A 27,981-nucleotide genomic window follows, 5' to 3' on the forward strand; every position below is an offset into this window, starting at 1 on the left:
TGGCAGGTAATATTTACATTCAATATTGTTTGTATTCCCCAAAACCTCCGCAGAGAGATTCCAAATCAATAGGCCAAGAGCTGGAATACAGTCATTTCGTGTCTTTGTTTTTTAAAATGACAGTGGTATTTCTACAATTCTGTAAAGCCTTTTAAAATGTTGAGAGAAGCACTGCTCCCTGCCAGGGCCATGGGAGGTAATAATGGGCCTGGCTGTCCCTGCCCACGCCCAGGGCTGCCCATGCCTTGACCAGCTCCCATGTCACCACCACAGCCATCTGTCCCTGCTCCAGCAGGGTCAGGCTCCAGCTCCCTACAGCCTTGCCCAGCCTTGCCATTGTTCTGTCCAATGGGCCTACCCACAGGCCCATGTCCTTTGAGAACTACAGGGATGTGCCCTACTGCTGGCTGGGGCTGCGGAATGGGTTCTGCCCACTAGGCTCTGCCCTAACATCCCTACAGGGAGTCCCCATAGTGCCCAGCCCCAGGTAGGTCCTGCCACATCCTGGTACCAACTGCCTGAGAAGAACTGGGACAGGACAAAATCAAAGGACAATCCCAGCTTTGCTCTCCCTGAGCCAGCCCCTCCATGCAATATACTTATAGGTTTTCTAAATGCACAGATGTTTCTTTTTTCCCCCTAGTCCTGAGCTACCGGCATCTCGTCTGATCACGTCTCATGTCATCTTCTCTGCAGTGATGTGTTGCACACGGGAGACAGCTGTCACCATCCTGCCACCTCTGGGCCACATCACCCAAGCTCCATCTGGAGCCCAGTGCCAGGTCACACTGGGTCTTGGTCACACCACAACAGAGTATGATAGGCATCTATCACATCCCTACCTCATTACCACCATGGAAGCATCTGATCCAGACACACTTACTCTTTCCAAAGAGGAAAAGCCCAGAACCACAAGAGTCAATTCATGAAGAACTGCATGGATGGCAGTTCATTAGCCAAGCCAGTAACATTCATGCTAACACCAACTCACTCCCTATAAGAAGTGAGCTGAGGAACCTCAAGGTTTGTGCCTCCAGCGTTTCTCAATCATAAGTTAAACGCTGCTCACCTTCCATGACACACAGAGATGTAGAGGGATTTTTTTTATTATTTATTTATTTATTTATTTATTTATTTTTGCAGTGTTTTCTCATTTCTTTTACAGCCAAAGCCTTACAGGAACTTCTATGGATTATTCACACAGCAGCCTTTCCAGTGCTGACTGTTTAGATTACTGCATCAACACCTCCATGGCTTTCAAATTCATTTCACAGGTTTGCAAGAAACAGATGCTGATACCTGATAAGTAGCAGCACCTGGCTTGAAAGCTTGTCATCAGTTCATCAGCTTCTAACATCTCCAGTAACATCTCAGCTTGCTGGAGAAATGCTACCCTAACCATTTAACATATTTCAGTGTGGGGAACTAAAACTCCTCTCATGAACTTGTTGACATACTGATTCACACCTTGGTGTTATTGCTGGAGCTATGTGAGCACATCAAGCCCAACTGGGTTCAATGATACTCATTTAGTGAGCCTGGCTTCCTGTGGCATCCCCAAAGTTGTCTACTTGTCACAAGGAGTTTCACATGACTACAGTACAGCTGAGATTCTTTGAAATATTTTTTAATTAAAACAAAACTAGTTATTTGCATATATATTGCTTTTGATTATCAGAAGACACAAGCATGTTTGCAAAGGTAGCGGAAGTAAATGAATGTCATGAACTGCTTTCTTCATCGTAGACTTCTGAATTTCAGTATTTCAGCTTGTTTTCTGATATGATGAAGGTAAGACATTGATACAGTACACATATTCAAAAACCATTACACACCAGCCACATATAACAAACACATATCCAACTAGTTTGACCAGACTTCTGTTTTCCACAAGACCAGTGCCTTGCTGTAAGACAGAATTACACAGGGAATGAATTGGACCCTACAGTAACAAGGCTCTCAGAAATCCAATTGCAGAATGGCAAAACTGCTGAATAGAGGCACATTAAATAACACTCCTGTCATTCCATGGCAATGCATGATATATATATAATTGGGCTGTGGCCAATAAAGTCAACAGAAGGATTTGAAACAGCTTACAAGGGCATAAAGGAAAGGAAAAGTGTGTTTCTTGCACTGCCAGGAAAATGGAGCCATGGTGACCACAGAACATGGCTAGATGCAGTAAGATCATCCCTAAGCCCAGACCTCTGCACAAGGAGTTGCGAAGGGGAACAAATGGAAAAGAGAGGACAGCAAAAGCAGTGCTGCAATTTTGTCTCCACAGTCACTCCAGGAAGCCTGCTTGGTGCTCTGGCAGCTTGGAGGGGGCTGAGGTGCTGGGAGGCAGCCACAGGCATGGCAGCTGCCCCACTGCATCAGCTCTGGCAAGGACAGTGAGCTCTGCACTGTCTCAGTCCCAGTGCCTTCTCTTCCTTACCCACAGTATGGCTTTGAACAGCAAAGTGTATCTCTACTCCCTCTCCTGAAGCCTTGAGCCCAGCTTCTTCTGCATCCACCCAAGAAATGGGTGGCTGTCTTCAGATCAAGTCCTGCTTCCTACATATTTTAAAGCTTCTATTAATTTGCTGAGGCCTCAATATACTCTGACAAAGTTCAGTGGAAATTCATTCTTGGTTTCTGAGAGCCATGTCTGTGTTACGTAAGTGCCCATCAGTGGTTAATTAGCTTCTCAGTCAGCAAATAGCCTATGCCTATCAATTTCCATGAGCAAAATGTACTGTACTAAATCTGCACTGTAAATCTGCAATCAGAGGCAGGACAATTGCAAAGCACCAAGCACCAATAAACACCAATCAAAACCCAGGACTGCCAAGCATGGTACCATTAATACAACTGATCAGGGTGGTCAATTCTTTAAACGAGAGTAATCAAAGCAATATATGTAACAGCCAGAAACACAGTACCTCAGACTAGACAAAACCTGTAGCGTTGATAGCATTGTCTAAAGGCATATCAGATCTCTTATTTCAGCTGCTGCCAGTTTCACAGGATGCTTATGTCTCTGAAATACTAAGGCTGAAAGGTCATATCGTATCTTAGAAGGTAACCATCATTGTAAACATACAGTCTCTGATCTGTGGGGTTATAAGAAAGACTCTGGATTGTGTCTAACTTTTTATCCATGATGACACTAACACGACCTTCTTCGCCAGTACTTGTGTCATACATGTAGAAGATTTCCTCTTTCCTAGTGCTCAATGTCCTTGTGGCATACAGAATGCCACATAACATGAAAGCATTGGAAACAGATGGCTTGTACTGTCTTGTCTGCCAAGTATTTAGCACATCAAGTGTGGTCTCATTGAGTTTGCTAATCACAATGTTGCCCATGCTATTTTCTGTTGAATATATTACCCACAACCCACTTTCATCCACAGCAAAATCTATGTCTTGCCATGATACACCTGCATATGAGAAACGGTTACTAACAGCAGCAGAGGGAAGGGCCTTACGCAAAACCACATTGTTTGTATTTATATCATACTTGGCTATATCTGATGAAGCATAAACATGATAGTAAAAAAAATTATTGTAAAGAGCAGCACCACTTCCTTCCCCATAGGTTAGTCTTCTTTCATACTTTGGTTTAAACAGCAGCAAATCATCAAAGGAACCATAAATTCTAAAATATTCAAAATATCTCCCAGCTGTGTCCAGTGGCGCAACCCAATAGATTTCTTTCTCAGGGTCGGAGGGAGAATAATCTCTACCCCAGGAACCATATTTGTAGGAAAATCCTTTCCAGTTCAGCTTTACAACATAGGGCTGGCTAACATTCAGCAGTCCACGGTGAATGCAGCTACCTGCAGTGGATGAGAAAAAACAAGTTTTCCAAATGTTGTCATTAAGAGAGAGGTTTTGCATAGCATAGTCTCTACAGTGTGCTTACTAGGGAATAGCTCTGTGGCAAAGAAAACATAATTTCGTGTGTAAAAGAGCTCCTTTTGGACCAAGGAGTGTTTCAAGCTGACTTAGAAAGTTGATTAAAAAAAAAAAAAAATGGAGTACACGTAATTACAGTAAATATTGTGAGGGGAAAAATAAAAAATTAAAAAAAAAATAAAAGAAAGAGAAAAAAGACAGGGGACATTCATCCTCAACCAGGATTAATTTGCAGAAATTAAGTACTTACTGCACCATTCCAGACAGGGGACAGATTTGATGTGTGGTGCACTTGGAAATCCCTTGGTAAATACAATTTCAAAAGCATTTTAGGCTATTTTCTAATTCAGTTGAATGGAGACTGCGCGAGATGGGAAAGAGGAGCATCTGATTTCTGTGTATTTTGTTGAGGAGGGGTAGGAAGGAGAAGCAGCAGTAGTAATTCCAAGGCACCATTTCAGATTAGCATTCTACTGTCAGAATCACAGTTATGAAAGTGCATTACAGTCACATGATGCCTTCTACCTCAGGCCCTCAAATAAATCTGCAAACAGTATCAGTTACAGCCTAGGAAATTTAGATAGACTTCACTCCTAGATTTCATATGAAGCAACTCTAAAGAGGGCCTAACTTCAATAAATGATTCTATGTACCAGAACAGTATTATTTTCCATACGTCAACTATGAAGCCATCTCCAGGAACATGGAAATATTTTTTTTCTTTTTGCCATCCAAAATATTCTACTTTTTTGCTCCTAAAGAACACGCATGCTTTTGGGATTAATAGAATTTATTCCACAACCATCCATTTACTAGGAACAAACCACAAATTGGAATATTCAGTGATGATGAACAGTATTTGGAACAAAAATGTCCAAACGTATCTACAATAAATACTTTATTCTTAATGAATATCAGTGACATTCTGTTTTCCTGATAAACTCTCAGCATCATCAGCCACTGGTAGAAAAAATTCTCCACTCAGAAATGTTTATGCACATTTGGTAAGTCCAAAGCTGCCACTGGCAAAGCCAGCAGACTTTTTTCAAGTGTAAATATTAGCATCCTATACAATTGCCACAAAAGGGTTCCACACTTGTCTTTGTAAAGGTATTCCACCTGTGGGAGTGGAAGTAGAAACGTCAAGTGTCTGAAACTAATTAATAGGCTTTATGGTGCTCAGAGATATTCAAGAAACATTTAGATGTTGTACGAAGGGACATGGTTTAGAGGGGAAATATCAGTGGTACGTGGACTGTTGGACTGAATGATCTCGGATGACTTTTCCAACCTCAGTAATTCTATGCTTCTATGATTATCTGAGGTTTCCCAATTCAATGAGGTGCTCAGCCTTTCTCCTTAAAGATGGAGTATCTATCACTAGAATAGGCTCAAGCTTCATGTTTCAATTAACCAACAATTAAAGGCACAACTGTTTGGTGTTAAGAATGCCTCACAGCACAGGAATTTCATGTACCAACAACTGTGGTGTCAATAATTAAAGTCAAACGTATCTTTTGTTTTTTAAGAATTTCTTTAGGTACCATGTCATGATTGCCTACCATCTGAATGAAAAGAGCTGCTGGTTGTAAATGCAGTCTTATGAGGGAACGTCTAGCATATAGCCTATTTCTCAGAGCAAAAAAAAAAAAAAAAGGCAGAGAAACAACAGAGCAAAATTTATCTTTTGCCATCAAAGCTGACCATTCCTACCAAAGGGTGAAGTATAATTATGAAAATAAGTTGAAAACTGTCAGGAAAAGCCTACATGGTATCTTGCATTCAAAGACAACCTAGTCTTACTCCACAAGTAGAAATGTGGAGGGAGTCCACCTAAGATACATTCCTTCAAAAAATACTTGGAAACAAGATATTTTGTGAAAAGTGAACCATTGCAAATGCCGAAAGATCTTTTTGAGAGGTAGGAGAAGGTGCCCTTCCTCTGGAACAAGGACACTTGTGGTCTGATTGTCCAGGCAAGTGCATAACAATTGTGTCAGTGTGGAAAGTCTGTTTGGGTAGTGAAGGTCTCCATGTTTCCTTCTTTCTCAAAATGTAGCATTTACCTCTTTCCGCTACATAACACCTTCACCCCTCACAGTCATGTGCTCACTTGTGCTCATGACTTGAGTGGACTTGTGATTCACGTTCAGCATTCGCTCAGTCTGTGAGGAAGGTGGGAAGCATCTTTGTATTAAATATAAATCACTGTGCAGAGATAATGCCCCACACCACAATGGCAACTCCCCTGGGATCAGCACTGAACTCTAGAGTAAGCCTGCATGCTTGTTGGCTTACGGCAGAGAGGGTAACACATGTTGCAAACAAACTCGTGTCATATTCCAGCCAATTTTAAGTCCTGAGATTCTCTCAGCTGGAATATGTGATGGTCTTGGGTGAACACTCCTTCCCTCCTTCCAGTCACTTGACATTTCTACTTTACAGGCTGAGAGAGCTGGGTTGTTCAGCCTGGAGAAAAGAAGGTTGCAGGGTGATCTACCTAAGGGATCCTATGAACAGGAAGGGAGTCAACTCTTTGAAAGGGTAGATGCAGGACAAGGGGAAATGGTTTTAAGTTGAAGGAGGGAAAACCTAGGTTGGATGTGAGCAGGGAAGTTCTTTACTATGAGAGTGGTGAGGTGCTGGAACACCAGAGAGGCTGTGGATGCCCCATCCCTGGTTAGATGGGGCCCTGGACAGCCGGTCTCGTATTAAATGTGGAGGTTGCCCTGCCTGTGGCAGGGGGGTTGGAACTTGGTGATCCTTGAGGTCCCTTCCAACCCTGGCCATTCTACGATTCTATTATTCCATGCCCCCAAGAATCACGGCAAATCATTCCTGGCTCTGAAAAGATGAGTACATGCACTTAAGTGCTTCACAAAGGATGAGCCCCTGGAGCAGATAGCTCTTTTCCAAATATAGAACACCAGGAAGGCACTGCTGTGTGGCCAGCCAGGCTGCATCTCTGGAAATGGCACGTAGCACAGCTAGTGACACTGCCTCAGCACTTGGCACAAACACTCGTGTTTGGAGGTGCTTATACCTCAGCTCATGCAATGGGAGAAAGCTAAAGCAGAGAGTGCAAAATGGCTTGCAGCCTGCCAACTCCATGAATCAATTTGAATTGTGTTTTTCTTATATGTCTATTATGTATTGTTACCTCCGGCATGAGGGCTTCTTTAAGCTGGTGACATATTGAATATATTACAGTGATTAAATCACAATAAACGTATCTCGGAATTAAATGGTTATTAAATGCTCCAAATCTCTTGATTTGTTTAGAAAAACAGAGCACCAAAGCTTGCAGGTAGTGAAGCAGTTCTAAGCTCATCTATATGCGACCTCAAATAATTTTTCATGTCATTAAGCAGAACACTATTCCAGATTTATTTTAATAATTCATACATTGTTTCATAAATAAAAAACAAACGTGTGTTCAGCAGAGAGACCTTTTTTTACAAAAGAAATGATAAATTATTATTTCTTCCCTTAAAGAGATCTCTCTGCTGAACACTTGTTTGGTTTTTATTTATGAAACAATGAATTATTAAAATAAAGTTAGAAGCATGTTCCGTTTTAATGACATCAAAAATTGTCTGAGGTTTCTATATAGAATGTGCTTGATTTTGATTTCCTTGAAAACTCTACCAGATTTTTTTTTTTTTAACCAGAAAACTCAGTGGTAGTCAGGGGGTGATTTATCTTCTGCACGGGTTCAGAAGAACTCACTGCTGTTTATTCAGCCTAACCCTGCCTCCCTGTCTGGATCTTGTGGGGAAAAAATGCACAAAGGAAACAAAGTGTCATGTAATTTTGTAAATATTAGAAGATATCTGAAATAAACTCATATGCATTATGCAAACTTTCATGTCTTTAACTCCTTTTTTGACTGTTTTAGGCTATTGGTAAATTAAGTCCTGGTATTTTCACCTTTCCTTGTTTCATGCCTGTGTAGCAAATAGAGGAGAGAAGGGCTAACACATGTACATACACGCGGGTATCTTCTGCTCCCTGCATAAAGAACCAATTTCTCAGCTCAACTGCTTACTGATCTTTCTGATTCATCAGAAAAGGAGCTGTTATTCAGAAGTCACAACTGAAAAGAACCTGACTTCACTGGCTGATGGGCTGCAGAACTGAGCATGCACAAAACATGCTGTTGGGTCTTGTTCCTCCAAGCAAGTAGCTGCATGTAATTGCAGAAGGAAGGGATCATACATGTGGAACCCACATTTATAGGAACTCCCATTAGGGGAACAGAGACTATCAGCAGTCTGGTGCTCCATTCTCATATGTGCTCCCATGCATCAGATGTGCATCCTCCTCTCCCAGCAGATGAACCACTGCATCCGGATGTGTGAGCTGTTACCAACTGTTACTATGGCTGGAGACACAGGAGGCAGAGCTGCACAGGGAAAAACTTAACTTTGCCATTTATGTCTCAGTAACTCGAAAACCCAGAGACACATCAGTCTTTCATCAGCATCACTGAGCATGGGCTCAGACAAAGGGACCTGAAGTCAGAGTAGGCATAAGTTTAGAGCATCTAAAAGGGGATGGACTGGAGGGCTCAAAGTCATCTGACCTGCCTGCAGGCAGTTAACAATTCAACACCCTCTATGGCCAACAGAGGCATGAGTGCGTTGTCAGAGAAGGTATAGGCCATTTCCCTTCGGATACCTAGTGGCATCTCTTTCTGTATGGACATATTTGTTTCACAGGTGTCTTGAGATTGTGTAGGAGGTAAAATTTAAGGCAAAAATGTATTTATTCTAAAACTCCAATATGAATGCCTGAGTTTCAGGATTAGGCTACATCAAATCTTCCTCCTGCTGAGAACTATTCACCAGTAACTTGAAATTCTTAATTTCTTAATATACAAAAGCTGGAAAAAATGCTTTACTCTTTTTTTTTTCTTTTCTTTTTTTTTTTTTCCTTTGAGTTTTGTTCTACTCCCTTCTCCCTGTTGCCTCTCTCAGATCATTTCAGTGAGATGTGACAAAAAATCTGCTGCAGAATCCTCAAAGAAGCATCATGGGGTCCTTTCCTTTCTATATTTGTCCTGACACAGCCAGATGAAATCAGCACAAAGGAAAAACAAATGGATAAATATTTCTCCCCACTGGACTGGTGAAGAGAGAGAAGTTGTGCCCTGCTGCAGATAAGAAAGTTAGTGATGATGATGAGGATGAGTAACTATGTATTTACTGATCCAATTTCAGATACCTACATCTCCAATTGGAAGATGGGGCAAACGAAGACCAGAGATTTCTCTCAGATACATTATTTGAGAAAGAGAGGCTGCTCACTCTGGAAATAAGGCAGCAAAAGCCTTAGGGGACAGAGTCAGAGGGGCTGTGTAGTACAGCACTGAGAAGCAAGAAGCTTTAATTAAACTTGCCTTTAGACTCATAGTCTTAGACAGCTTGGGGATTATCCAAGCTCTCTCTGGTTCATATTGCCTACCCAAAATATGCAGGAGAAAGGAAGAAGGAGGAAAGAAAATGCAGTCTGAAAACAGGACAAAGAGTCAGTTTAATACAAACATTATAAATATAATATGAACTAAAAGCAGGGCAAGGCCAAGTGGTTTGGCAGGAATTCAAGGCATTCAGGCTTGCGGAGAAAACGTATGGAAATTTTGTTCAAATGCTCAAATGAGTGCTAGAGAGCTTTAAAGCACTAGGTGTGAGCATCCATGCAAAGCCTTCAAAGTGACCATCCAGAAAATGCAGCTCTCTCACATATTTACTCCATCTCCCCAAGCAATAATGTTGTTCTACAACCACTTGTTTCCATATACAGTCTGCACTACATAAAATTGCTCTACAAAGTCTCTGCCCAGAGAATATTTGCTCCCCAATAGGCACACAGCGTCAAGATATTCCAGTCCCGCATGGATTAGTAGTGGTCTGATTCTACACAACACTCATGTGATCTGTACAGCCAGCAATTCCAGTGGTTAGAAAACTTGCCAGCCCTTCACAATATGTCTGCTAGTCCATTCTGCCTGCCTTGGAATCATAGAATTGTAGAATGGCTTAGGTTGGAAGTGACATTAAAGATCACTGAGCTCCAACCACCTTGGTGTGAGCAGGGTTGCAATCCACCAGGCTGCCCAGGGCTCCATCTAACTGGGCCTTGAATGCCCTCAGGATCTGCTCAGAGACAACCCTCAACTCAGAGGTGACCATGACTATACACCCACACATATCTTCCAAGCCTTCTGAGTTTCCTGTTGCTGGAGGCATGAGAAGAACTCACAAATGACAACAAAGCACATCCTTAGATGATACCAGTGGTGATAGTTCACAATAAGTCCCACAGCTATTAAGGTTCTAGTGATAGGGCAAGAGGTAATGGCCTTAAATTGTATCGAGGGAGGTTCACTTTGGATATTATGAAAGGTTTCTTCTCAGAAAGAATGGTGAGGATTGGAACAGGCTGACCAGAAAGGTGGTAGAATCACCATCCCTGGTGGTCTTCTTCCCTGGTGGAGATGAAGCACTGAGGGACGTGATTAGTGGGCATGGTGATGGGCTGGCAGATGGACTAGATTACCTTAGTGGTCTTTTCCAGTCTTAATGATTCTGTCATTCATACCACCTGGGTATAATTTTGTACTTTATGGCTGCCACACAGTGTAGTAGCATGCAAAGGTACCTGAGACAACTGGCACACCAGTCAGGAATAAGAAAATGCTAAAGCAATACCAATTTGGTCCCAGATAAACTCTATCCATCTCATCACCGTGTCCTGAGAAGCAATACTAATTAATTCTACTATAGTCATAGAATTGTAGAATAACCGAAGACCTCCAAGATCATCTAGTCTAACCATCAGTCTATCACCATGCCCACTAAGCCATGTCCCTAAGTGCAGTCACTCTATACAGTTACATTTATTCCACCCCAGAGCTATTGACATGTTCTGCACATGACCTGCCTATCCTTGCACAGAGCTGCACTGTGAAGTGCAGACCACCCTCTTCTACACTGTGAAAGCTCCACAGACGCTCACGTCAGCTACCAAGGCTTAAAAGCAGCTATTGCCTCTATCATTCATGGAAGGACACAGCTTTCTTATTCCGGAGCTCGCTACTTTCCCACCGAAACAAAGGTTTGCTGTAGGCTTGAAGATAAAGAAGCTGTTTCTTTCCACACACCGTCACTCACAATAAATCAATGAGACGTCCTTCAAATACTTTTAAAACATTGCTTGCTTTTTTTTTTTTGCCTTTTTTTTTTTTTTCCATTGTAGCATTCTAAGCCTTTGCTGAGCAGCAGAGGGCCTTGAAATTTTGCTGTGCAGATTTTTATTTCAGCTTTTTCTCCTGCCTGATCCCCAGACAAGGTGATACTTGTGCATCCTGCCAGGGAAGCACAGCAGCTGCCTGCACCACCATAAAGCCCTGAGGAGATCACAGTAGGGATGCTGCTAACCCATGGAAAGCTTATATTTCTACTAGTCCCACATTCTCACCTTTTCAATAAGACACCTGAACTTGCTGACCCAAATGTGATGAGAGGTAAATGCTGGTGGGCACAAATCAGTGCACACCTCATTTTTTTATGAGTTCCTTTGCTTTTAATGTCGCTGATTGCTAGTCAGCTTATGTGAAAAAGCAAGATTCTTCCCCCAGATATTGTGTATAATAGAGTGCTTACTCTTTTACAATACTCTGTCAAAAGGAATTCCTTGCATACAAAATACTCAGGGGATCAATGCAGCCTGGTAAACCCTACCATCTGTTAGCAAGTGGAAAGTTTGACACCTCAGCTTGTGGTTCCCAAGCAGTTTGCTCCAACTGACTCATCGACTCAGAGTTCCTCAGACTGCAATTCACTTGCAGTGTGATTTTTTTAAACTGAGCATAGACCAAGAGGATGAGAAGGAATGGCCTCAAGTTTTACCAGGAGAGGTTCAGGTTAGATATTAGGAAAATCTTATTCTCAGAAAGAGTGATAATGCACTGGCTGCCCAGTGAGATAGTAGAGTCATCATTCCTGGAGGTGGCACTGAGGGACACGGTAGTAAGTATGGCAGTGATGGGTTGATGGGTGAACTAGGTGCTTAGTGGTCTTTTCCAACCAAAATGATTCTACAATTCTATTACTAACTGTGCTTTTGGAACCACAGATACAAGCTCCAGAACACAATATTTCCTATTTTTATAAAGAGTAAAGCCTACTTCCACTGAAATCAATAAGAAAACTCCCACTTATTTCCCTGAAGCCAGATTTCCCCCCTTAAGGTTCTTGACCTTTTGATTTAGAAGAAGAGGCTTTTGCCAGTGAAGCAAAAGTAATCATGCAAATCTACCTTTCTGAGTTTGCATACCAACAGCTTTAGCACATCAATTGTTGCTCATAAATTCTCAAGCAACTTTAAAACAAAATTGCCATGACATGACATAGGTCACATTCACAGGAACCATTAGAAATCAAAGCTGGTCTGAAAAAAACAGAGTTTCCTACATTAAAAAAAAAAAAAAGAAAGAAAGAAAGAAAAAGGAAAGAAAGAAAAAGGGAAGGGAAGGGAAGGGAAGGGAAGGGAAGGGAGGAAGGGAAGGGAAGGGAAGGGAAGGGAAGGGAAGGGAAGGGAAGGGAAGGGAAGGGAAGGGAAGGGAAGGGAAGGGAAGGGAAGGGAAGGGAAGGGAAGGGAAGGGAAGGGAAGGGAAGGGAAGGGAAGGGAAGGGAAGGGAAGGGAAGGGAAGGGAAGGGAAGGGAAGGGAAGGGAAGGGAAGGGAAGGGAAGGAAAGGAAAGGAAAGGAAAGGAAAGGAAAGGAAAGGAAAGGAAAGGAAAGGAAAGGAAAGGAAAGGAAAGGAAAGGAAAGGAAAGGAAAGGAAAGAAGGAAAGGAAAGGAAAGGAAAGGAAAGGAAAGGAAATTGGAAAAAAAAAAAGTAGAAGGTATGGGAAGAGACTCGCTTTTCACACTCCAGGTGAGAGGGATTTTACAGCTTTTTCCGGCTGAAACCAACTAATGTGTCTGCAAGAGTTTGTTTCCTGCCCTCTTTTTCATTTTGAACCTGTTGATGAAAGATTAGTAGCTGCCTGCTCAATTTGTCAAGACTCGGTAGTATAATTACAATCGTTTCTAATATCCATGTATTATATTGCTCCTCATGACAAGACAAATGCTTACCTGGTGGGAAATAAGGGGGTGCTGTAGTTTTGTTTTTGCTCTCTTCACACTCTCTCAATTGATTCTGAAGAGATGCAACTTGTCGACGTATTGCAAGGATATTGTTTTTGTCCATTGATTCTAGTTCATTTACCAATATAGTTAGATTTGTGATCTAAGGAGGAAAAAAAAAGAAGAAAATTTTATATTCCTGTCAACTCTATTTTATAGATATTTGTAGGCAGGTTTCATTCGCATCACAGAAGATGCTGTAAAACAATTCTTAAGGAATATACTCTATTCTGCCGGCCTTACATTTCCAGCAGTGCAATGTGAGCAGCTTTATCTGCTTTGACACTCAGCTCTATAACATAATGCAAAATAGTGTTAATTTATACATAGTGTAAAAATAGGTCCTAGACCTAGTAGGTCCTAGACACATGCACGCTATTGTACGTGAGAAAGTACTTACTCTTGTCCTGAAAAGTATCTTGAAATTTTATTTGCAAAGATAAGTGATGTTCTCAATCACCTACTAGATGATCTAGAGGACAGTGGAGAAACTAACAATATTTCATTTTCATACGAAGCAATTATTCTCTCTAGGTGAGTGATTAATTACAATTTTGAAAATGTGATTTATAGTCCTCTGGGAAGGTGATAGTCTTTCCCATTTCTTGATTTCATATTGATTGGGTCACTGCCCCAGCAACCAGAAGCTAATTTTTTAATTATCTAAGTTAAAGCACAGAGGCTTTCAAGCATGGGTGTCGATAAATTCATATTTATTATAATAATTTAATAAGTTCATGTGCTTAATGCTTGCAAAAAAAAAATCTCTTCCAGGCAGAGAGTTGGCAAAAATAAAGGAGACTCCATTTATTTGGATGGAGTTTTTGCTTTTCTGTACTCTGCATTAAGGAAAAAGGCATTAATAAATTTGAGGTCAAGCATTTCTTTAATTTGTTCTGATGAAACACTGAAGTAATACCACTGGCTGCAGTAGAGACAGGCTACATTTCTCCAACCTAAACACTAAAAAGAGTATAGACATTGTGTATATTGACTCCCTTTGGCTAATTGAGATTCTAGCAGTACCTCCAAATATATTTGATCGATGATGACATTGCTCCCAACAACACTGGATTTCAGCTGAGTGACCAGCCTTTCTAGGTCACTGATTTCCACTTTGAGTAACTGGAAGTCCAGTTCTGTGTAAGATATGCTGCTCTGTTCCATATGTTCCACTCTGATGGTTATATTAAGAATTTGCTGTTGATATAGTTCGATCCTTTTTGAATACTCTTTAACCTTTAAGAATGGGAAGAAAAAAAAAAAAAAGGAAAACAAAAAAAAGGTACATATTCAGGTCCAGGTTAGCAAATAAAACAAGCCTGTTTGACATATTTATCATATTTCTTAGTACCCCATATATAACACACACATACTTGATATACTTACTCTTCACATAAACTACGTAAACAAAATTATCATCACATACATAAAAAATGCAAAACTTAACCCTCATTTATTGTTGGCAGTTCCACATAGTCCCCTCAGGAATGCCTGGGGATAACTGAAGGCAGAATTCTACTCAGAATCTTCCTTTTTTTTTTTTTTTAATTCTTTGCCAATATTGTCTCTGTAAGCTAATTTTATCCTCAGTATGCCAACAACCTACATAGGCAATTTTTTTATTAGGAAAGCTGAAGTGTATTATCTCATAAAAGCAACCCAAGGAGGCTGAGAAGTGCAACAAAGGATTTCCACGTTTTTCAAATTTACTTCTTATTAATTCAAAATCCAAATAGGATTTTAACCTGTGTTACACTTGAATTGTGCCAAAAGTTTCTAGAATTGGTTTTTGTTTCATCTTTGGGGGGTATGGAATGTTTAAACATAGTGTTAAAAATCAAATTGCATTTAAATGAAAGTGCAAATTTTATTGCAGGCTTTAGCTAAATTAATTTACATAGCAGCCTCTTCAGCCCTTGAACCATTAAACGGTTGTCCAGATGAATATGTTTTCACATATGTATCTCTGAGGTAAAGGTCACAGTGCATGCATTCCGATGCAGAATTAATACTGTAAGAATGTTATATAGACTTGGAACATTCCTATGAAAATTTAAGTTCCTTTAACACTTCATGAAATTTCTATCTCATATGCTTCATAGAAATCACATTTATTTTTTTTACCTTTAAACCAATATAATCATATCACAAGAGTTAAGTAGGAGTAATTATTAGTTCATTGTACCAGTAACTCTGTATTTATATCCAAACAGGTATTTGTAGTATAAGCTCCTTCTCAATTTCTATAACTACAACTTCTTCAATTGAAATACTTTTAGTCCCCATCCTGTCAATCATTCTTGCATTATCTTAATATTTTTCCCCACCGCTTCTGGAATAGCCTTCAAAATCCTGTCAGGATGTGAAGACCAAAGATTTGCTGTTTCTCTCAGCCTCTGAGACTGGAAGGCCAGCAAATACACATCAAATAAGTGCATGTAATTTTTTCTGAATCTCTTGTGGTCTAAAAAATATGTATGGGAGCTCATGAAGGACAGAAAGGATCTTTTAAGATCATAAGATATCCAGAGAACTGGTTTAAGAAGGAGAACTGTAAACATCCAGGATCCCTTTTTTTTTTAAGTATAATTTTCAGTATCAGCATAACTACACTATAAATCTGAAATAAACAGGCATGCCATCACAAGCTGCAGCAGAAACACCCTGACTCATGATGGATGCTCTAGATCTCCCACGCTAAGCCTGGGTAAAGAATAACTTAGATATTTGTTACAATTAAGCATCAAAAATGACAGCATAGAAAGACCTAGCTCCTTATATCTGGCTGAAAAAAAAAAGGCAGCTAGGATGCCTTATTTGAGTTGTCACCATCACCTGTTAGGAGAGAAGATCTGGGCAATGTTCTTGGAAAACTCAAGTCTATATGGTCCTTGCTCTTTTACTGGTCACTGTAATCATTTTGGAGTTGGAAGCTATCCTCCAAAATAGTTCTGAGAAAATATCTTTAAAGGTTAGTGTCTAAACTGTACATCTGGATTTTGCACAACAAAAAAAGGAAGAGATATGATTAAATTCTGAAGAACATCCAGCTGGTCCGTGTCTGAATAAAATTGCACTGGTATGTGAAACTACAACTATCATAGAGGTATTCAGAAACCTATCTAGGTCCTATTGGTCTATTAGGACTATTAGTCTATTATTATAACTAGTCTATTTTTAGTTTAATAATTAGTCTATTATTAGTCTAATAGTCCATCTAATAGTCCAAAGCTTTATTAGCTTGTCCCATAGTTTCTTATTATTAATATTACCAACATTATTACTATTAGTATTATTGTTATGATTGTTCTGTGCAGACCAGTCTACAAACAGCTGAAACAGATTCTTGGAGTTAATGACAGCTATTCATTAGTGAGAAATCTGTGAATTTGGAGTATTCTCCAGAATCTCGAGTTTCTGAACAAAGCACTGAGAACTGGATCAAGGCATACATCATTGTTTCAGTCCTGATCGCAGAGTGATGCAGGACAGAGAATGGAAGTTCTCCTTCCACATCAGACTGTCTTCATCCAGACAACCATCCAGGTCTTTCAAGGACACCAACACTATACTGCATAGCTGAGAGTTGTCCATGTAAGTTGAGCCTGAACTAGTTCCAGCACTCTGCAGTGCTCTGTACAGCCACACCAGCATCTCAGTGGATTTAAGCTCATAGGACCCCTGGCTAATCATTAGACAAATGCAGTTTTCTTAGCAGTGATGTTTTGATGTTTTAATAGATCTATACTGTTTTTGCAGATAAAACCAGAGCATACATCGAGCACTGTGGTGCAGAGTGGACATTCCAGCCTGATCAGACCTGGCTCAGGGATTTCTGTAGCTGAGAAATATCAGTTTAAAAAAAAAAAAAAAAAAAAAAGGAACATGGTGTTCCTCTATTGTTTGGCAGACAGATTCAAGCAGCTTGTAATTCCTGCTCTCCAACAGTATCTGTGTGCTAGCAACTGGCTGTTGTCTATTGCTGGACTGGCACAGAAATTCTGAGCGTGGCCCGTGTTTAGGGACACAGACCGACAACTGGTTCTGTCTGTTGTCACATTTGTCATAAAAGCCTTAAGTAGGGCATAATGAGTGCATAGAGCTTGAAATAGTCCTTTATAGGAAGAAAATGGAGCCATGTGATGTATATGTAGGGAAAGAAGAAAAAAAAAAAGAACTAGTTTCATTTGTTCCTCCACCCTCATGGAATGAAAAGGGCAGGAAAAATCTTCAGTGCTCATATACTGTGTCATTTACCTGCAAATGGTATTTATCAAAACAGGTTTTGCAGCATGCAAACAGACACTTCTCCAGCATACATTTGGAGACTACAGAAGAGGGAACTGAAGTGCAAGAAGAAGATGCAAAAGAAGAAAAGAAAAGTAAACATGGTAGATGAGAAAGAAGTGACAAACCAGCAGTCCTAGAAAGCCACTTGGCCTGGGGCTTTGGGCAGCTGTGACCTCCACAAACCCATAACGAGCACAGCTGGCAAGCAGTCTGCAAGTTGACACTAAGAAGAATTCCACTCCAGGTTGATCTATTTTGAAAACAGTTCTTCCTGGTGGAGGGTAGGAGTGCTTTTTTCTCCTGTCTTTGTTAAGTGAGGACGTCGTGACCATTGTGAGTTAAGTTCTGAAAAGTACTCTCTCTCCTTGGGATAAAGTGCTGATCCATCCCTGTTACTGAGGTGTCCTCTCCTCTTTCTTATTGAGAGGAGCAGCCAATTCTCACTTTGATTTGAAAGGTTAATTTTCTTCTGTAATCATAATTATGCTGGCAAAGGTTGATGTGACAGAGGAAAAATTAGTCTGGTATTTTCAGCCTACAGTTTGCACTCATTTGGCGCATGAGAGCATCTCTTTATCTGCAAGCTTCCCTGCCTGCTGTTTCTATAAAAGGACCCCCTTGCTTTTTTGAATTAGTGTACAATCAGGCAAAAGGTTAACGATTCAATCAGGCTGTTTATCTGAGACTTGTAGCACATGGAAAGCATCCTTAAGAGGGCCCAGTCCTGAAGCTCTTATCCAGGAAAATCTCCCACGAGCCTCAAAGAGTGTTTTAGAAGACTGAATAAAGCGTGGGTTCTCAGCATCCAGAAAGCAAGCTCTTAGTAGAAATCACCACCACTGTGGTGACACTAGGTTGAGCTATAAAGACAGACAGGGATCTGAGTTGCCAACAGAATTGCAGTTGGCAGAATGATTCCCCAGGATTTTGTTCAGGATATTCTGTTCTAGTAATGGTTAATAATGAGAACAAGGCTTTCATTTCACTGTTCCATTATTTTCTTCTTTCTGTGAGTATTATTACAACCAAAGTAGTATATGGGACTTCACAAGAAAGAAGGTGAAGTATCTGTGTGTACAAAGGCTCACGCATAACAAGATCTTAGATTGCTTAAGTTCAGTTATCAACAGGGCAGTGCTTGGGAGATTTCTCCTTTCTGCAGAAAAACAACAACAACAAAAAAAAAACAACATCATAACTGATATAATTTGCACACATACAGTTACACCAAAATACAATGTTTGTTTTTATTTCTGACCCAAAGCGTCTCTTTGCCTGTATCACACTGCAGTGTATGTCACACTTCATCTAACCAGATGCGTTGTAACACTGCTTGGCTGATTGGTCTCGACAGGATAAAATCCAGTGAAGCCTGAGTAAGGTCAAGAATTGTCACTGTCTGCAGCTAGAATTGAAAACCAAGGTCAGCATCTACCCTGCAGTACACTGCTGGGCACCTAAAAACAATACAGTTATACCAGTTTATACCAGCTGGCAGCCTGGACATTAAAGTTCACAGCAGGGATTCAGCTTGCCCTCACTTGAAAGATGAGTTTCAGATACAAACTTAGACATCTAATTTCAAGTATCTATAGTAACCTGTGTCTTCCTATGAGCAAGATGCCTGAGTTCCCTTTAGAGTCAATGGACATCTGAGGTTGTCCACACAGAAAGATCAAGCAGCAATTGAGATGCACTGCAGATCTATGAGGTTGGCAGATAAGCCACTCATCCTAAATGGAACATGCACTACTCTCAGGAGACTACTGGTAAGAGGCCAGGTCCACCATGACAAGCAACTGGGAAAAGTGGTACGCAAACACCTTGAAGAATCATGTTTGGGAATCATGGCTTTGCACTTTTCCCAGTGCAATTAGTTTCAAATGCTGGCAGTGACCACAATGGGAACAGCACAAAGATCTGAAATCTCAGTGACTGTCATGGATCATTAACTGAGCAACACCTCCTTTCTGCAGGAGGACAAGTAACTCCTGTGCTTGGAAATAGTGGGACTTCTGCCAGCTTGCCTTCCACAACCCCACTGACAGCTGAAGGTGCTTCATTAGCAGCTTCAGTTCTTTCAAATCTAGTGATTTCAACTGATCTTTCCATAGGATCCTCTGCCTGTTGTTGTGGTGTTTTATGCTTAATTTCTTATCTGTTCCTGATTATACCAGAAGAAGTTTATGAATATTTATGGTTAGAATTTATAATTTAATGCTGTGCCTTTTCTGCTGATTAATTCAAGGACATCTCATTCCTTAAGATGCCCGGTTCCTGAAGAAAACACTTTCTGCTGGACACCTTATCTGAATCCTGAATGTTTATCCACCACCAAAAGTCAAAGGCAGACTTCTGCCCTCACAGGCAGCTTCCCCCATTGCACTGCAGCATGTATAGGTCTGTCTGAGTTCCTCAGAAATTGATCTGATTTCATACAACAAGCAGCCAAAGTAGCAGAAGAGGTGTTTGTCTTTAAAAATAATACATAATTCATCACTCTCCCTGCCACAGCCTCAGATGTTGACATAGAACTTTGTTTGTTGGATTGATTTTTAATCCATGAAAACAAAAAGAGTGAGGGGACAAATATTCACCTACTTCCTCACTCTGAGATGCGTTGACCTTACTCCTCCTTCCATTCATTTCCCACTTGCAATCTGTCTGGCTGGATACAAATGATAACACAAGAAAGCAGGAGGCTTGGCTTCCTCCAGTTCTGCATAGCAATCACAAAATAATAGAAGTGAGCCTAAAGGGAAAGATACCATACACCTTTAGCTGCAAGGGCCTAGAAAAGAAACTAAGGATATTCAAATGTATGACGTGATACAGTGTCAGAGATTTGAAATTTAATCACCCTTCTCCCTGTCCTTACAGAGTCCTCTTCCCTGCTGTTTGAAAGACAGGTCACCAAAAAGTGCTGACTGCTGTACTCTTTCACAGGAAACTATTTTTCAGCCAAGACACAATTGTTATATTTGCAAGAAAAGAACAACTTACTTGGGAAAGCTCTGCTTCAAATTTCTGCAAGAGCGTTGTGGCTATCACTTGCAATTGCTCGGCCTTCTGCACGGGAAAGGTGGTATCCGGTAAGTACACAGAGCACTGACAACTTCCATGGTCATCCAGAGAGCCAGTCACATTGGCAAACAGCTGCAAAAACAAGGCAATAATGAAAAAAAACGTTAATATTCTTCTCTAGAACCAATAGATAATGCCTGGCAATAATCTGACAATCATAGGATCAACATCTCTGCTGTTAGATTTTTTTTCACCTTTTTGTTCCAAGGAATTCCTATTATCTGGTAATTTTCTTTTGGCTCAGCCTTACAAATCTTTCAGAATAAATAAATAAATAAATAAATGTTGCTGTAAAAATTTAATCTTTGGAAAAACAGAAGCATATAACACTCCTTACTTCCCCAGCTTGCAATAAGTTACCCAGAGAACCTGTGGGTGCCCCAGCCCTGGAGCTGCTCAAGGCCAGGTCTTTATGGGGCCCTGGGCAGCCTGAACTGCTGGGTGGCAATGCCCATGTCAAGGAGCTGAGACTGGATGATCTTTGAGGTCCCTTCCAACAAAAGCCATTCTATGATCCTATGAATTTTATGGACAAATATCCTAAGAAAATGAAAGAATCTAACCAGGAGGTGAGAAACCACACAATAGCAAGAAAATAATAACTTAGTAACTTATGTCCTACGTTTACTGCTCTGTTTATCCGAATTGAATTAATCAAATCATCTAGTTATTTCCATGCATAGAGCTGAAAGCAGCAAAATAGAAAAATAGTGACTGGGAAAGTTTTGAAAAGAAACATGCTTTGTTTGAAATTTCTTAGCCAGCCCCAGCAAACAGGCATGAATTTTATTATCTATTAGTGAAAAGTGAAGAATTAAATATTCAGGCTCAAACTAATGTAAAGATACCTCTTTTCCTACAGTGTTGAACATCACACTACACATCACAGCCCACTCGTTCACAGCCGTGGATAGCTTGCAAAACTATGACCCATGCCATTAGCATGAATTGCCTTGTCCTGGTTGTCTGCATGCTCAGAGCATCACCACTGGAGCAATGGATATGGTGTTCGGAAAGGTCAGGGCTGGCAATTCATGATTGTGCCATAATTTATAGCCAAATCACATAATTTCCACTGGGTTGAATTCAGAGCATGTTTGGGGCAGTGAAATATTTGGGTTTTGTTTGTACACAAAACATTTGCCAGTTCATAAATCTATCACAACTTTATTAATAAATTTATTTATTGTTACTTTAAAATATTCTGGCACATACTTCAGTGCAGCTGCATATTTTCAAGCTAGAAGCTTGCTCTTCAAATACACTTCTTTCTATAATCTCTCCTCTTGCCTTGCAGAAATCCCAGTGTTATTCATCTATTTTCTTATTCTCTCTCCCTCTTAAAAATCAAAAGAAGCAAACAACAAAACTATTAACCAAAAAATGGAACTTCAGCACTTCTTCTCTCACTTTTTCACAGTGGTTTCAATTAACTTCCTCACCACCCAACTAGCCCCGTGATGGCCAGCAGCAAAGCCCAAGAATAGAGCAGCAGCAAGAAGGAATGATCCAAGTTCACACTTCTGGCAACATTTTTCTGCAGCCATAACAAACAGCATGTGCCTCATTTTGAAAGGAATCATGAAAAGATGTTTTATCTGTGTTATTCAAGCATCATGGTCCTTAAAACTTCACTCCAGGCCAGACTACTGAAGACATTTAACATGAAAAGAAGCAAAGAAGTATCTCATAGGATGCAAGAGTGTCCCAGCACGTCATTTCTATTGATTTCCCTGCCAGATAGGTTACGAAAGCACTTCTGAATATCACACTAAAAACATACTGCAAACTAATTCTGAGTACCTTTAAAGATACATCTAACAGAATGTAAGCTAGTATGAAAAATAAGTCCCTAAGTCCTTAGGTCTTAAGAATAGCTCACTTGGGATCTTTTGCATCTCTGATTCCTCTACATGGGCATGATAAGGATGGTATGTTGCTCAGCAATAACAGGAAAATAAACAGGAAGGGGAAAAAGAACAAAGAAAGAAAGAAATATGGCTTACTGAGTATCTGTAGGACTGTCATGTGCATTGGCATACTAACTGTTGAGTGGAAGGTCTTGTATTCCATCCCTTCCTTATATAACACAGATATAATATATGTGTACATATTTAATATATATGCATGCATATGCTAGAAGAGAGTATACTACACATAGAATAGCATAGTATGTACTACACATATGCATGTGTTTCTATATCTAGAAATGTGTGAAATATAAGTTTTACATTTCACTAAACTACAGTCCTAACTATACAGAGCCATCCATTTTTTTCTAGTGGTACAATGCTTATTCCATATGTCAAATAAACTCTTCATAAGTTTACTCAAATGATCACCCGAAATGATCCTGCAGAAAAACCTCCAACTTGGGCATTCAAATTCCCTATGAAAAAACAATAATTCTATTTTAATATTTGTGTTGAAAGAGAGCCTAGAGTTGAAGGCAGAGCTTCACTGCACTCAGTGCTATTTATATGCATGCCAAGAGACAGTTTTCCCAATGGAGAAGACAGCCTGGGCAGGGAAAACTGCTTCCTCTCTTTCATTGACATTGCTAACTTTAGGATTATGATATTGATGAGAAAAAGAAGCAGTTTTTAGTTAAGATCCTCTTGGGTCAGCAAGTGCTTCAATCATCATATAATATCAATCAAATGATGACCATATAGCAAAAATGTCTTTCCTTATCCTATGGAAAAATGCACAGGACAAGCTGTTACTTTTGATGGATTTGTGTGTTTTTTAAAGTTTAATAATTTACACTGAATCTTTAAATGAGAGCAAACTGTCCTAGCCTACAGCAAGGACTCGACAGCAACATTTCACTGTAAAATTAAGCTGTTACATATACATATTTTAAGCTATGAGAAATGTTTCTTTCCCACATCCCTTCAATTTAAGAAAGACACCAAGAGCCAACAGTTACCTGATCTGCTGAAAAACAGAAAATGTATTCAGTTACCTAAACTGTAAATTAGAGTTATATCCTCAAAACAGCCTAACCATTTCAATCCTTCATTTCCAGCTATATTGCATCCCAGTGGCATTCACAATTCTGAATTAGCTTCTCGCTCTTCCTAAGACAGAATGTGATCCACAGAAACCATATGGAAAGTACAGAAGCCATGTCATCTGTACTACAAGGAGATGGATGTGTTTTGGGTCCCGCTCCTAATTCCATTTAACTTTTTAAGCTCTCAGCTGGAGGTGGAGATTTTAACACTCTCTTATAAGAGGTTTCTCCATACATCCCACACTGGGCTAGCCTGGGTGATGAAAACCTGCTGTCAAGCTGCCTACTGTCTTTGACTTGAGCTGGAGCTGTGCTTTGGGTAAACACTGTTCTTGATGCTTAGGTTTCAGGACCACTCAGAGCAATCGTAGCCTGTAGAATCATGTCCAAAAGCAAACATGTTACTGAGCAGTCACTGACAGAGGGAGGCAAAGAGATTCTGAAATCCACAGACCTTGGAATTGAGCACTGTACCAGAATTCTTAAAAATCAGGTTCAAGTCCCTCTACATGTAAATAGTTGAGTAAAATTTGAACTAAGTAGAACAGGGAGAATCAAGATTTTCTCACTCTCATCAGCATCTAGAGGACACTTTTTAGAGGTGACAGAATATTATTTCAAGGCCCTACTCTCATTTGCATGAGGAAGACAGAACTGAACAGAAGCCTTCCCCTTCCTCCAGGGACGTCATCACCACCAAACTATTTGAAAATCTGTCATCAGATCTCTGTGGCCCAAACTGTTTCGTGTCTGGGATGCAATTCAGTAGTCATAAGGGCTGTATCAAATCACTGGATGTGACCAAAGCACAGAATGACATGGCAACAACACTGACAATTTTGGGAATTCATCTCTTCATAGATCCTAGATCACAGAATCACAGAATTGTAGGGGTTGGAAGGAACCTCCAGAGATCATCTAGTCCAATCCCCTTGCCAAAGCAGGTTCCCTACATCAGGTTCCATAGGTAGGTGTCCAGGGGGTCTTGAATATCTCCAGAGAAGGAGAATTTACAGCCTCTCTGGACAGCCTGTTCCAGCACTCTGTCACCCTCACCATGAAAAAGTTGTTTTGCATATTCCTATGCTCCAGTTTATGGCCATTTCCCCTTGTCCTGTCCCCACAGACCACTGAAAAGGGGTTGGCCATGTCCCTTTGTGTCCCATACTTAAGATATTTATAAACATTAATAAGATCATCTCTGAGTCTTCTTATCTCAAGGCTGAACCAGTTCGCTCAGCCTTTCCTCACAGGGGAGATGCTCCAGGGATTTTATAATCTTTGTGGTTTTCTGCTGGACTCTTTCCAGGAGATCCTTGTCTTTTTTGCCTGCTGAGCCCAGAACTGGAAACAGTACTCAAGATGAGGCCTGACCAGGGCAGAGTAGAGGGGAGGATCACCTCCCTTAATCTGCTGGCCACAATCCTTTTAATGCACCCCAGGATGCCATTGTCCTTCTTGGCCACCAGGGCACTCTGCTGTCTCATGGCCAATCTGTCATTCACGAGGACCCCCAGTTCTGTCTCCACAGAGTTCCTCTCCAGCAGGTAATCCCCCAGCTTCTACTGACACATGCAGTTATTCCTTCCCAGGTACAAGACTCTACACTTGCTTTTGTTAAACCTCATCTGATTTCTTACTGCAACATCTGGGTATCTTGACTTACCTGGATCAGGGTTAAGCCTCCAAGTGATTATGTTGCATTTAAAAAATGCATGGAAACTTCTTAGTTATACTCTTTTTCAGACTTTATTGAACAGTTAGCAATGGTCATACCTTTGGGGAGGTGTGCTGGCTGGTAATCTTCTCATTAAGCTGAGTCAGATATTGAAGTGTGCTGACAGAAGGAGTCTAAAATGGAAAGGAAAGCCTCTTTCAGTGCAAATTCCTGCATTTGTCACCTTCCTTTCTCCACCAGCTAGCCACCATCCTACAGCTACAAAGCACTTTGATTTTACTATGGGAGCCATCCCCAGAAACTATAAAATTAATTGACTTCTCTTGACAACTAGCATTTCCCTGAGCACTCTGTCACTTCGCAGACACCTTGTTCCAAAGACAGGCTATGTGTGGCCGGAGGAAGGCAGGGGATGCTCATCCTGCTCAAGAAGTGTGAGCTGGGGCCCTGACAGACAGATCTGGCAGATCTGTGTGGCAGTCGAAAACAACAGCACTGTGTCCCCCTGCCCTAAATTCACAGACTGCTGTTCTTCCAGCAGTGACATCTGCTCCAGGCCGCCCAGATTGCGCGCCAGTCTCTCGGAGCAGGACTTGCTGCCCCTTCAATCTAAGCCATCAGGTTGCAAGCTGTGACAGCTGGGGCATGTGTCCCACTCTGCTCACAGTGGAAGGGACAACATCGAGCCATGGGGAGGGAGCACGAGGTGAGCTGCCATGCTTCTCAGCTGGGAAGCTGACCCACCTGGGAGTCTTTTATATAATAAAACAACATACATCCCTTTTAACGTTCAGATGTGAACATATGTGCCTCCCTGTCACAGAAAGGAGAGCAGCTGTCACCCTGGCATTGTACATCCCTGGAGGTCTGCCTGTACATCCCTGGAGTGTGCTGAGGATGGTGTACCATGGTGATACGGCACACTGCTGCCCACAGGAGAGCCTCATCAAAACCTGTTACAAGGTGGGAATTGCAGCAACACACCCTCAATGTCAAATGGTGTGACAGACGAAGCACCAAATGGGCTTCCCCCCAGGAGGACACCTATTGCTCAGTCTTGCTGCATTTCCCAAATCCCAGCCCCCATTCCTGAGCCAGAGGTGATGGGGAACTCCAAGTGGGCAGCAAACGGGACAGTATAGACAAACTTTTGTAGGACAGTTTATCAAAGCAATCCATTTGAACAACCATATGTGTGTTCAGGCATGGTGTGAGAGTAGGTAGTAGCAATTAAATTACACAAACGCAGAACCAGTTTTAAGCTAAGCAGAATGAGGACAAATATCTCCTATTTAAGTTTCCTCTCCTCAGTTTATCAACATATATTTAAATCTCCTTCTTGACTTTTGCAGCTCACTGTTCATTATCCAGGTAAATGCACATTCCAGGAGGTGCTGCATCCACTGCCTGCATTCACAGCACTCCCAAACTTCAAAAAACGTAACTAGGTATTCCAAGTTGGTGACTAAACCAGACATATCAGAGTCACTGAGGGACAAAGTGGGAGTCTTCCTAATATTAATTATAGAAATAGTAAAAGGCAGCCTCTTGGATCAAGCTAAGACAAAATGTTTTCTTTCATTTGGGAATGCTTGAAAGCTATTTTGCAAACTTTTTCTAATGACAATTTAAGCCTAGTTTTAAATTAAAAATAAAATGAGACCATAGAAAATCAAAACAAATCTCTCACTAATGCCATTTTTTACATATTTTCAAAGTTTTCTCTTCTCCCCTCCTTCCTGTTACTTTTTCTTCCTGATTGACATCTTTGATTTGAACTTTTCTCGTGCATAACCAGATATAGTTTTAGAGGGAAGAGGGAGAACACTCCACGCAAAATACCCAGCATGGCTTTCATGTGCCTGGACAGCGATTATGACAGCAATCAAGCAGTTGGGAAAGCCCCCGCCTTCCAACTCCTTCCACATCAAAGATGTGTATCCTTTCCTCTTATAAGCCCTTGCTAATTAATTAGAAGCTACACAGAGCATTTAATATCCACTGAGATCCTCACTGGGAGTTGCACTCATCTAACCAAAGGCAGAATTTGACTCTGATTTTAAACCCATGCCTCATTTTCACATTTATTACCCAGTCCCTGTACATTAGTCAAGAGGAGGATGGAGAAATACTTTAAACTTTCTCCATGCAAAGATCTCAACATTTGTCTAATAACTTCCCAGCAACCTGAAAAGATTTTGCACCAATCTAAACGACATGAGAAGAACCAAAGGCACAAAACTTGGATGATGATATCCCTTCTTACCACGTCTGTAGTTGCCGTTATGGTTGCCTGTGTGATTGTCCCCTGCACAAGGAGCAGCAGAGCCACCTGTGTGTTCTTCATTTCTGCCAGCAGATGTGACAGCCAGGGGAATGGGAGCTCTTTTTATCATCGGGGCTGGGGATTTCCCCAGCCAAATCTTAAGGAACTTGCCTGATATTTTATGTTTTTTGAAAAATGATGTCATAAAATCTTATGAAGGTGTCCCATTACTAACACACAAAGACAAGTTACTCACTGTCAGAAATTAACTGTCACCCAATTTCCTGAAAAGAAAGCGTTCCCACATGGTGCATTATCTAATCTTAATTGTGGTTATGTAGGATAACAGGTGCTTATTTGCTACAGTGGGTTTTAAGAACTTCCTCTTAACATGTCTCAACCACAAAAATTCTCATAGATCCATCCTAAGATATGCAGACAATACAGGTCTGGGTGGTCTTTATTCCTCTTCATAGTAACAGAGAAGAGCAGATCAGATGAGACACGCAACAGGAACACCCTCCATATACTTGAAAGCC

The 27,981-nt window shown here is 40.8% G+C and overlaps 1 protein-coding gene across 1 annotated transcript; it reads right to left on the reverse strand.

Moving 5' to 3' along the window:
- Positions 1 to 1,611: 1,611 nt before the first annotated feature.
- On the reverse strand, positions 1,612 to 27,603 carry OLFM4 (olfactomedin 4). The gene is made up of 6 exons (XM_085215780.1): positions 27,443 to 27,603; positions 25,275 to 25,349; positions 20,399 to 20,551; positions 14,129 to 14,341; positions 13,052 to 13,205; positions 1,612 to 3,827 (listed from the first exon to the last, which is right to left on the reverse strand). The coding sequence occupies exons 1-6, from the start codon at positions 27,521 to 27,523 to the stop codon at positions 3,034 to 3,036; spliced, it is 1,470 nt and encodes a 489-aa protein (XP_085071906.1). The 5' UTR covers positions 27,524 to 27,603; the 3' UTR covers positions 1,612 to 3,033.
- Between the last annotated feature and the right edge of the window lie 378 nt (positions 27,604 to 27,981).

This window comes from Meleagris gallopavo, chromosome 1 (genome assembly GCF_905368555.1).
Source record: "Meleagris gallopavo chromosome 1, MGAL_WU_HG_1.1, whole genome shotgun sequence".
Taxonomy (NCBI): domain Eukaryota; kingdom Metazoa; phylum Chordata; class Aves; order Galliformes; family Phasianidae; genus Meleagris; species Meleagris gallopavo.